Source organism: Ctenocephalides felis, unplaced genomic scaffold (genome assembly GCF_003426905.1).
Source record: "Ctenocephalides felis isolate EL2017-DRISC unplaced genomic scaffold, ASM342690v1 CF-g0.4_SCAFFOLD_01886, whole genome shotgun sequence".
Taxonomy (NCBI): Eukaryota; Metazoa; Arthropoda; class Insecta; order Siphonaptera; family Pulicidae; genus Ctenocephalides; species Ctenocephalides felis.
Genome location: NW_020538040.1, coordinates 179,611,593 through 179,624,655, shown reverse-complemented (window position 1 = coordinate 179,624,655; position 13,063 = coordinate 179,611,593). Strand labels below are relative to the sequence as shown.

The following is a 13,063-nucleotide window of genomic DNA, read 5'->3' as shown; positions in this document are numbered from 1 at the left end:
ATCTGAATATGCAAGTAATCTGTACTTTACTTCAAAAAAATCGCATTTATCAGGAGATAAAATATATTTTCAAATTCATATACAAAAATGATTACACTAAATTCACATGTGCTTAACTGATTTAAAAACTAAAGGAAATCAACTGAGCATATTCACTGAATATTACGATACAGAACTTTAAACCTGGTTACTGATGGAATATTGCAGTAAACATAAAAATAAATGATATATATTAATCGAAAAAGTATTATCTTCTATTTTGATTTTAGATTTATAACTTGATACCACTATGAAATTAAGGAACATAAAAGTATATGTACATAGTAAATTTACATAAATGTTAATAAAGATACTTGAAATGAATATCAATACAAAACAATCTATTAAATAATTGTATGTACAATGTCTCAATGTTCAAAGAAATTAATATAGACTTTATCGGTGTTGATTGTATAATTCTATTTGTAACAATTACATTTCATGACATTTCATATTTTACATTACAAATAGAGTTTCAAATTCAAAACATTAGAATATTGGATTGTTACGTCATTTGCCAAAAATTCCTATATCTCGCATGCATTGTATCCCAATCTTTACCTTAAACAGAAAAACAAAATGCAAATTTTATAAAAATGTTAGAAATATCAATAAATCATATCATAACCAGGACACATTTTTGTTAAGACAATATCAAAAAATGTTACAAAGTAACATCAATACCTAAAATTTTGTTCGAAGTTATTAATTTTGTAACTTCTGATTTATATATATTACACGCGAAATGAATGAGTTATTCATAATTATTGATATTTTCTAAACTCTATAATATATGTGGATAATTATTGAACAAGTGGCACCATACCTTGCACTTGTCACTCACTTTGAGTGCAAGCGCTAGTTCCATCACCAAGTAACGCCAAGCAGTTGTGAACACAGGACTCCACTTCCTGTAACTCGTGCATTTTTATTGCACACAGATTACCATATTTATTATGACTGATAGATTAAGATTGTGATTGGGTAAAAAAAAACATACACTTCCAGTTTCATATGTATGTAAAATAAAAAGTTTACAATGTACAAGATCGCCTATAAAATATATTTTCTCTTTTAAATATTTCAAAGTTCTTAATACTTAAAGAATTTATTTTCCACAATATTATCATTGAGTTTTTAGGTTGGAAAATAAATCCTGTGTTCACTATCACAGCCACGTTAGGTTCCACTAAATATTCTGATGATTTGGTCAATAATTATCAAACATTACTTAAATGCACGACTAATTAAGGTCAAACGTCTTGTTCGGCAGGTTCATCGTGCAATGGTGTATTACCACCGCCAACAACACTTTGTTTTTTACCATTTGATTCATCCACAGCATTCTCACTATTGTTCATTTTAGTCTGCTCTTGTTTTTCTGCCTCGGGCACACTAGTGTCGATGTCTTTTTTTTGTTCTGTACTCTCAGTATTAATTGGTTCAGACTTATTGCACACTTCTTGATTATTTTCCTGTTCAGTTGTGTTTGTCTTATCATTAGAATTGGTTGCTACTTTTTCAGACTCAACAGAGTTTTCTGCTGGTTGATCTGATTTACTGTCTGATTTCCTTTCTGGGCTTGAATTAGTCCAACGGGAATTGCGCCTATTTTCTGAGGATTTACCCTTTTCAAATTCATCACTCTGCTGTCTACTCCATTTGTCTTGTCTCCTTGAACGAAGACTATCATCTTGTTCAAACTCCAAATGAGGTGGCATGTCACCTCCAAAGAATTGTGGTCTTTGCCCTCCTTCAAAACCAGGTGGTCTAGGATTATTCATGAACAGAGGACGTGGTGGTCCATTCATGCGCATACCTAAGATAAAAAATTTAGTTTACAAATAGAATATATAATTAACTTCCTGTGGGATAAGTTATAGTAATCGCAAAAAAATCGAAAATGAAAATTTTCACTTATCTTTACGTTTCAAAGTTTTCTGAATATTTTGGCATACCTTAGTAAAAATGAATGTAAGTGTGTGAGTGAGTGTGTGGCTACAAATTTTCGTCGACGATTTCGGGAACACCGATTAACCGATTTGAATAATTCAAAAACATTCGATTCGTATTGATAACGAGACATGCTGATTAATTTTTGATGAAAACAGGTCAAGCCGGTCCGAAGATACGGGGCAAAAAGTGCCAAAAACGGTAACTCAGTTTTTAACAGAACAGAGCGTTTGATTTAAATAATACAATAAATATTTCACTTGCATTGACGGAATGAAGAATTGATTAAATTTTAGGGAGGGCAGGTCCAGCGGTTTCGGAGATGCAGAGCAGAAAGTAAAAAAATACCATTTGGGGGTCATAAATGATTGTTTTTATTTTTTACCCAAAGTCCGCGAAATGGTTGAACCTGCCTTTACCAAAACAATCACCAACACTACGCGTCAATAGGGATCAAATGCTTTTTAAATCATTTAAATCGGTTGATCCGTGCTCTTGTAGTGGCCAAGAAAAAATTGTATCCGCACATATACATATACGAACTGATACACACACCTACATACAACAAATTTTTTCTAAGAATGCCTAAATGTTCAGGAAATATTGGTAAAGATATATAAAAGTTTTCATTTTAGATTTTTTTGTGATTACTCTAATTTATCCTATGAAAAGTTAATATTTTACAAATTTTAATAATCCTAATAATTTTATAAATAAAATACTGATGAAGCAAAAAAATAATTTCACAATTTAATATAAACAAGAGATATTCATACCTCTAGGCGGTCCGCCACGCATCATTGGAGGCATTCCTCTCCTGGGCCCGAAAGGAGGCATTTGAGAACGATTCATTAATGGAGGACCCCTGGGTCCTAAATTATTGAAGTTTCTAGGTCCGCCAAAGAACTCAGGCCCTCCATGCATTCTAAGGTCAAACTCATCACGCATTGGAACTCCACCATTTAAACGATCTAAGAGGAATTCTGTGAACAATATAGTATAAAATTAAACTATATAATGATTATTAATAGATAACAAATTGTTTCAACATTAAAAAAAAACATATTTTAACTATTAGAAAAAAATGATAGTAAAAACAAATAACTTTTGTTCATTAGTTGTTCCATTAATGACTGCCCAAAAAAATAATCTAAAATTATACTATTTATTTTACTATAAAGTATATGTAACAGTTTTTTATACTCACCCTCTCTTCGCATGTCATACTCGTACATATCCATTTCATCTGGTCTCATTCTTGGATGAGATGGCATCATTTCTTCTGGATAATCGAAAGAATCCATCATATCAGGATATGGTGGAATTGGTTTGCCCATGTCACGTAAGTTATCCCCAAAATGCATGCCTGCTTGTCTAGCATCGAGATCTCTGAAGTTATTATCTCTGTCATTAAAAGACGATTCCATCATGTCATTTGGAAACAATGGTCCTGGTTCTCTATCAACAAATGGAGGCCGCCTGTCTCTATTATCAAATCCATCCTGATATTGCATTCTGAAATCTCTGTTATCTCTACAATTTTCAGGAAATTGTCTTGCATCTCTCATGTTATCGGGAAAAGGCCTCATATCTCTATCAGCAAATTGTGCTCTTCCTCCATCGCGCATATCTCCAAACGGCACAGGATCTCTCAATAAGGGTGTTCCTTTCTGATCCATATCAGGAAAATGGTCCGCAGACTGTGAACCTCCAGAAGGGATATTTCTGCTATTGAATGATAGATCATCACCCCTTCTTCGATCTCTGTCTCTTCTTTCATATCTGTCTTCACGGTCCACATTCTTCATTGGACTCTCTTTTGCCAAGTCTCTCAATCTATCTTGCAAGCTTTTCTCTTGAGGTTTATCATTATTTTCAAGATCTCTATTTTTTTCATCATCTTGCCATCGATTAGATCTCCTATCCCCATCTCTGTCACGATCACTATTACGATCCCTGTCTCTTCCTCGATCTCGATCACGATCGCGGTCACGGTCCCTATCTCTATCCCTGTCTCTGCCACGACCCCTATCGTCGTATTTCTTTTCGTAATTTGATGATCTATTTGGCTCCTGCTTTTTATTGTTTGTATGTAATGGTGGAGGCGGAGGGAACATAAACTGAGGTAAATTGTGTTCTGCTCTGAATGAAGCTAATAGCTGTTCGCTTGTCGGAGCTGGCTTATCACAGCTTTTTACCATGTCATCATCCATATCAATGTCCATATTGTCATCATGATTTGATGCACTAGATGTGACAGGCATAGGAGAACTCTTCTTAGGCTGCTGTATTGTTGTAGGCGTCATGTTGACTTGGCGCAGAGCATGCTGTTGAGCAAGTGCAGCTTGAATGTGGGGTGGTACTCCAAATGGCACTCTCAGTAATGCTTCAGACATGCCAGGTAACGTCGCTTCACTAGTAGGTGGCACCATAGCTAAAGGTGGTACCTGACCCCCTAGTTGGGGCATATTGCTTTTATCTTGAGCCGGAGTAGATGGAAGTGGAATAGAATTTACTAATCCTGAAGCAGGAGGAGGAAAAGCAGAAAGACCCATCAAATTCGGAGGTGGAACTGCAAGTGGCATTCCCATGTTAGGTGGCATCATACCTTTAAATAAACATTTAAAAGATAATTATTAAATAGGCATAAAGGTAATGATTTAACTAATTGTAAGTGATACATATTACTACTTGTAACGAAAATGAAATATGTAAGATGTAATAAATAGATAAATCAATGGTTAATAAGTATAACCTACCCATTGGTCCTAATAACCTTGGTACTGGAGGCATTGGGAATGGCGGAACAGACATATGAGGAGGGGGCATTGGTAGCATTGGATGTGTAGTTGGAGGTGGTTGACTTGTATCCAAAACCGGTCCTGTAGGTCCAAGAGGTAAACCAGGTGGAACTTGGATGAATGATATGTCAGATTTGTTAGCTTCTGTTGAAGCTTTAGCATTGTTTTGGGCCTGTACTTGCTCCTTCACCCACTGAGGCATAGTATCTTCATCTAACATACCACCCTCTTCAAGAGTTTCTAAATTAAGAGGAGGTTTTAGTTTTGACCATGGTATGTAGGATACACCCAATTCCACTTCCCAGTAGTCTTTCCACTCTTTTCCTTTCATTCCTTTACCTGGTGCCCAGGCAATCTGCAAATAAGTTTTTAAGTTTGAATTGTGAATGTTTTAAAAGAAATAATCTGATTCAAATAGTGATATACACAGTTGATATTGAAATAAAAATAATAGCAAGTAATGAAGATTTAGAAAAGAAGTAGGTAATAATATGGATAAATTAATAATTTACACTTACAGTAATTGCCTTTCCTTGCATCACATGGTGCTTCAATTTAGTTAAGCATCTATATGCATCTTGCCTTCTGTTCATCACAATAAATGCGCATCCACGTGGTGAAATCAAGTCAATCGAAACTATATCTCCATATTCTCCAAAAGTGTCAGACAGGTCTTCTTGATGCACCAATTTTGACAGATGACCTACCCACAAAGTTGTACTACACACTGCAAAAAAATGTAATGTAATTGATTGTTTGATTTAGCAATTATGGCATTTGTAAAATATCAAAAGCATAAAAAATCTTATATAAATTCATTTTAAATATCCAAACCAATTTTAGTAAAATTTTAAATTACCGCTAAGATATTCAGGTTTTACTGGAGGCAATCCACGTCTTTTCCGCTCACGTTCATGTTCTTGTTCCTTATCAGTGTCTTTATCACGATTCTTGTCTCTATCACGATCTCGATCTCTTCGATCACGAGACCTGGATCTTGATCGAATTCTTGACCTACGACGTCTACCTCTAGACCTAAAAAAATTTATATTAGTATAAAATAATACTTTTCTCAAATTTTAATTGAATAACTGCTAACACAAACTTGTAACCCAAATGAAACATTTTAAAAAAGTCATGGTAGATAAAAGGTATGCTAGTAGTATAAAATAATTTATTAAAATTTTCTCAAATTTTAATTGAATAACTACTATTACAAACTTGTAATACAAATGTACTCAAGAGATTTAAAAAAAAAAAAAATAGTTTCAGCAGATAAAAAGCATGCAAGTCATAATAAATAATTGTAGCATGTTTTGTTTAAATATTGTTTTCTGAGATACAACATAAATCATAGATGTTAACCTTGATCTTGACCGCCTTCTACGATCTCGAGAAGTAGATCGTCTTCTCCTATGTTTATCAACAGGAGATCTTGTAGCCGAATCATTTCCATCCAAATTGATAATCTAAATAAGAGTTTCATAAAGAATTTAATCAAACAAGAAACTATACTAAAGCTATGTAACTAAATCAATTACAAGTCTGCTAAGTAGGCTCACTGGGAAAGCATTGGCGCTCCTTTTTCCGAGCACTAAATAATAGCATTCACTAAATTGTTCAGAGCTAAGAATAAATATATATTACACCATTATAGACCTAATAGGTCCTAATGTTTATATTAAGACCTTACACAAGAGAAAACTCAAATAGTAATATAAATTCAGATTCCTTACTATATTGCTGGGTTCAGCTCCTATGAATTCCACATCACTTCCATTAGTATCATCTGCCACCGGTATGCTCTCCATTTGAGAAAATCCAGGCGGAGGTTGTGACATTTCTGCTTGATTAGACATATAACTATAAGCCGATACATCTCCTTCTGCTATAGATAAATCACATTCAGTGGCGAATGGTAAATTCTGTGAAATTTGAAAATAAACATTAGTTTATATATTTTATCATCATTAGTATAATCATTGTTCAATTTTATACAAAAAATTAATAATTAAATTTGTAAGATTAGAAATATTAAGATTTACTTACAGGTGCTAAATGAGCTAAGTGTTTATCAAATTCTTCTTCCTTTTTCATTTCCATTTCAATCTGTTTACGTTTTTCCTCTAACTCAGCTTGTGATTGAGAAGCCATTGGATTAAGTTGAGCTTGTAAGCGTCTCAAAACATCAGGATTGCTTTGCAAAAATCTGACAAAACGATATAAGTATTTTGTTAAAAAAAAAGATTAAAAGATTAAAGTGTATACTTATTACATATTTTAAATGCTTAATAAAAAGATAAAACAAAAAATTAATGTGTGCAATGAGTGCTTCAATATATAACAAGCAATAACCAACCTTCCTAATAAATCTTGATTTGGGCTTGGATTTTGTGAATCATCATCTTCCTCACTGTAGTCATAATCTAAAAGTTTTTTATCAAATTTAACGTCCGGCTTTCTTGCTTGCAAAAGAGTTTTACTATACTCAGGTTGTCGTAAAAGCAGCTGATGAATTTGCTGCAACTGTTGCAGTTGCTAAAAAATATTAAATAAAAATTAACATTCAGAGGACTATAAATATGTATTAAGATCGACTAAAAACTAAAATGCTTTAAGGTTTATTAACAGTAATCCAACATTAATGAAATGATGATGTTAAAATTAACCGTTTCTCAATAATTACATTATTTTGAACATCAAACTTACATTATTTGTCTTAGCTTGAGGTTCAGCGGATGCTTCAGCGTCATGTTTTGGAGGACCTTTTACAGCTGGAGAACTCTTGACCACATCTCCTAAAATGAATGTTGAATGTATTTTCTTTATATTATAATTAACTAGATAAAAGCTGGATAAGAAAGTTAGGTACAGAAAAAAATTGACAGAAATTACGTATTAAATGAAATAGAACAAACCATAAATATCTAGCCTTAGGCTTATTCTTATTATATTTAAATAAATGTGAAAATGATATATAATTACCATTAGAACCACTAGTTGCTGCTATTTCTTTATAGGCATGATGATTAGGATCAGCCAAATCAAACAACGGCTGTATAACTTCAGCTGCAAAAACTTTGTTTTTTTGCCACAAGTTCAAAACACGTATTATCTTGCTCTGTAATAATGGATAATAAATAATAGTATTGTAATAGTAATAAGAGTATTGTAAAAGTAATATTAGTATTGTAATAGTAATAATAGTATTGCAATATTATAATAGTATTGTAAAATGCAGATATACAATTAAGCTAGCATACCTTTTCTTCTGGGGGGCATTGAAATAAATTAATGAATGTACTGGTAATGTTTTTTGCAAACCGTGGTGCAAACACATCTTTGTCTGCTCCAAACTGATGTCTGGATTGTCGAACAATAGAGTCAATTACATAAAGCCCTGGAACTTTGTATTCTGGTTTACATTTAAGTATAAACTTCTCAACACTTTGTACTACATGCTTATAGAACTTAATGGCCTTCATTGCTCCCTTAGATATGGAGTTCATTTTAACTTTAGTTATCGGCGGAGCCTCGTCATACAGGGCCGTAAGCTAAAAAATAAAACAATCAGTTTTACAGACAAGATTGAAGTTACTTATAATTAGAGAAAAATAAAATTATTATAGAAATGTATCATTTTACTTACTTCGGCATTAAAAGCTTTTACCGCGTCCATTTTAATATATGATAATACACCTTACGCACTTATACTTTAGAATAATTAAATTTCCATCATTCATAAAAAGTACTCACGACATTAGAAAATAAAAGCAGTCAAACAATCACGTATTAGGACATTCTGAGGTTTTGATGTCAAAATGGCGACTATAGCGCATAGAAATTTTGGGTGCTTGTCATATAATCCAAAAGGTTTGAATCGAAGTTACCGTACTAATTAAAACCAACAAACACGAATATTTATTATCTTTCCGGAATTGTAATAATACTTTATGCCATTAATTTTGCTTAAAAACTTTATTCGATGAATAGATACGCTTATCGTTTTAATAATTTTCTATTATACCGACTAGCTCCTGAAACAAATGATTTGGGGCTAGTGCACGGATTTTGTTTACATCGCTAAAATGACGTTTTTATATCATAGTAGGCACTTATTACATAAATTTTAATACGATAACGTTCTCCGTTTTAAGATGAGTGATCGATTTATCGAAAGCTTTTAACTTGATTTTTAGGTTATGTGTTACTGTGAGCGAGTGTTGCCTCAGATTACAACCTGTCAACATTTACGAATGAACGATCTTTTATCTTTGATTTTTTTGATATTTCAAAATCATGATCATCATTTGTAAGAAAAATTTGCTGAAGCGACATTTTCAAATTTCATTTGATATACGTAGCATATAAATAATAGATAATTGTAATAATTTTAAAGTTTATTTTTAGATGATTACTTAATTGCATGGATAAGAAAGTAAAGTTTACGAATTGATTTATTTATATCTAACTTTATAATGGAGATGAAGCACCTGCCCGCAACTAAATAAGATTTTGAAACATAAAATTTTATCAATGACGTAGAATTATAAAAGATTTTTAAACTATATCAAAACTAGAATTTTATGCTGTAAAAACAATAATTAAACCAACGAATAAAATTCTGATATTAAATAGAAATTTAACATCAGAATTTTAATTAAAATAAATGAAAAAATGTATATAAAAAACAAGAAGTAATTCAACTATTTATTTATTACAAGTTTATACAAATTAAAAAAAAAACAATACAAAAGATTATAACAAAAATATAATAAATATATTTATTATTATTATAAATATATTTATTATTATATAATAATATATGTGTTGATATATCAACACACAAAAATAAACACATTGTATTTTTTATATGTATATATTGTTAATTATATATGTATTATCTAAGAAAATAATATTTTAATGTAATTTTTAATTAAAATAATATTATTCAATATATTTAAGAAAATAATATTGAACATTTTTATAAATCCTGCAATCCTAAACACTTTAATTCCATTTTCTCTGAAAATTTCTTCATTTAAGCTTTAATGATTTTTAAAATTGAAATATAATAGAATTTTTTTGAAACTTAGGTTTATCAAAAATCAAAATAAATGTTAAAATTTCTATTGTTTTTTTTTGATAAAAATGTCTTTTTTTCAATATATTTATTTATTTTAACCTAAAGTATCTTAATCTCAAACTTTTAAATAGCTTTTTATTTTTAAAAAAATATTGTAAATGTGTAAGATTAAAATCACTGAAAAAAATATGATATATTGATAATAATGTAGATTAATCTACTGTATTTTTTTTATTCTTTATTAAGAAAAATCTTATTCAAGTTTCTTTACCTTTATACTTTAAAATATAAGTATCGGCGATTTGATTGAATAAAATATATATTTTTTAAATGTTTATTAAAAAACAATAAATGATTATTTTATTAAATATTTACTATTTATTATGTACATTTCGACACTGTATGTGTGTCATCATTCATTAAGTTAACAAGTTCTAAAAAATATTTACAATTTTATAAAAACTGAAAAAAATAAAAATGATTATAACAACAATATAAAAAATATCAATATATACCGAACCAGGAAAAACACACAAAAATGAATACATTGTAAGTTTTTTAATTACAAAAGATTATAAAAAAATATACTAAAATAAACACATTATAATTTTTTGATTGTGATTGTTGCTATAATGGGGAAAGTTTCCAATATATCTCTAATGGAAATAATCGAATATATTTACAGTACCTACAATCCTAAACAATTTAAAACCTAGTTCTCTGAACACGTTTCTTCCTTTAAGCATTAGTGATTTCAAAAAATGTAATAGAATTTTTTGAAACTGAAAAATCACACATTAAAAAAATATATAAATTCTTTGATAAAAACATCTTTTTCTCCAATATACTTATTTATTTTGACGTAAAGTATATTTTTGCTCTTAATCCCAAACTTTTCTGATTAACTCTTATTTTCTCAAAATCACAGTCTGATATTATAAAAATTGTTGGTGGTCAAAACGTACAGTAAGATTAAAATCACTGAAAAAACATAATATAGATTAATCTACTGTAATTTTTTATTTTTTATTAGGAAAAATCTTAATAGAGCTTCTTTTTCTTTACATTTCGTAATATATCAGCGATTTAGTTAAAAAATAAAACTCTAAATTTCTATATTATTTCATTGAAGTTTTTTTTTCAAATTTTCTAAACTATATTATGTTTCCCTGGTTCACAGACCAAATCTTTCTATGGTTCGTATCAAATTTTCCTTAGGATATCATTATTATCATTTGCTATAAGGTTTATTTTACTAAAACACAATATTTATAACTCTATAAATTAAAGTAAAAAACAAACAATTTAACTAGAGTTAGTTTATTTTTATTTAGTTAATTTTGATGCTGTTTGTATATTTACTAACAGTCCGTTGAACTTCTGATCATTGGAGTGCTATTCAACCTTACACTTATTTATTTTAAGTTAAAATATCGTTTAAATTTCGTTTTATTGGCTCCAACGGTTTTATGCTTTCAGAGTAAAATAAACTTTAAATCTATCCTTTTCAACCATAATAAACGGGATAAAAAATTAAATAACCCTCGTAGAAGGGTCTAAATTTAGGATTGCATGTGCTTTTTAATTACATATTTGTAAATATAATAAAAAAAATAAATAAAAATTCTTAAAGGCGGCCAACTCTTACCACTTTTAGAGCTATGAAAAATAGATGTTGCCGATTCTCAGTCATACTGAACGTAACTGAAAAATTTCATAAAAATCGGTCAAACCGTTTCGGAAGAATAATGGGAGCATCATCACGAGAATTTTAAATATACATAGATATACAGTAATACCCCGCTTAACGCTGTTTCGTTTAGCGCTGTTTTTGTTTAGCGCTCTTTCATTTCAACCTCGGTTTTGAAAGGGTAAAGGGAAGAAATAATTCAAGAATCAGCGCAGTCTTTTCAATGATGAGCTCAAGGAAATAACTGAACAAGAAGAAAACAAAAATGTTGACGACAGTGATTCAGAGGAAGAGTAAAAAGAACTTTCCATGGCGTTTGTAAAAAGGAGTTTGTCTACCATAAACTAAAATAATGGATGAATTTATTGAGAATGTTCCGAATTTTGGCAGAAGGTCAAAAGCAAGGCGTGGTTAGAGATGCTCTATCCGTTTATGAAGAACTTTTAAGAGAACAACGCAAAAGAAAAAAACAAACAGAGAGCATTAGATTAAGAGTATGATTAGATGCTTTTGTCACAAAAAGCAGAATACTGAAAACGCGGAAGGTTAACTAAATATGACTGACTTAGAATTTTATTTGTTTTTTTTTTTTTCAAAAATATTCGTTTGGTTATTTATATTTTGTTTTTATTTTTGTAAGGGCCAAACTAACATCGAAATACCATATTCAAAAGAAACGCCAACAGCTGGAAATCACAAGAAGAAAACTGTACTGGTTGTTAAACCGAAAATCTTAGTTGAGCACATGGAACAAACTTCTTCTCTACAATGTCATGTTGAAACCAATTTGGACGTACGGAATACAGCTCTAGGGAACGGCACGCAAATCCAACATCGCCATAATACAAAGATTTCAAAACAAAATTTTGAAAGAAATTATAAACGCAGCCAAGTATGTCAGCCAGCCAAATTGGTTGGTTCATACAGATTTGAACATTAACACTGTTAAGGAAGAAATTGAATAGTTTAGTCTGAGATACAAGGATAGAATTCAGAACCACCCTAACATCATGGCCAAAAACTTAATAAAAAAAACATGGCATTGAACGGCTCAGAAGAAAACGGCCCCTTTTCGATATTCGATTTTCGATTTCGATTTAGTAATCCTATATTATGTATAATTTCTCGTAGGCTTAATTAAATATTTTCACAACAGGACTACATTTAGACATATCGAACATCTTTTTCCTTTATTTAATATACCATCAAAATTACTGAATGTTGTATAAGAAGGAAAGATTGTAACTCGCAAATGTAAATAAAAAAAAATTGCAAGGAATAATAATGTGGTAATTTGGATTTATTATTTATTTGGTTTATAACCTTTTAATTTATTTATTTGGAAATAATTTATTAAATAAAATATATTTTTTAAATTTAATATCAATTTTTTTCCAATATTTCCATGTGAAGATAGCCTCGTTTAGCGCTGTTTTGCATTACGCTCTACTTTGATGAAACGTATCCCTCATCTTAAACGAATTATTACTGTAC

General features: G+C 30.3%; 1 protein-coding gene across 1 annotated transcript; it reads right to left on the bottom strand.

The window, feature by feature from the left end:
* Positions 1-445: 445 nt before the first annotated feature.
* LOC113376809 (splicing factor, arginine/serine-rich 15) lies at positions 446-8,925 on the bottom strand. Its single transcript, XM_026616872.1, has 14 exons — positions 8,443-8,925; positions 8,057-8,347; positions 7,779-7,914; positions 7,503-7,591; positions 7,153-7,331; positions 6,843-7,002; positions 6,530-6,718; positions 6,159-6,262; positions 5,653-5,828; positions 5,312-5,520; positions 4,752-5,148; positions 3,200-4,600; positions 2,769-2,975; positions 446-1,858 (listed from the first exon to the last, which is right to left on the bottom strand). Exons 1-14 carry the CDS (start codon positions 8,470-8,472, stop codon positions 1,293-1,295), a joined length of 4,134 nt encoding a protein of 1,377 aa, XP_026472657.1. The 5' UTR covers positions 8,473-8,925; the 3' UTR covers positions 446-1,292.
* Between the last annotated feature and the right edge of the window lie 4,138 nt (positions 8,926-13,063).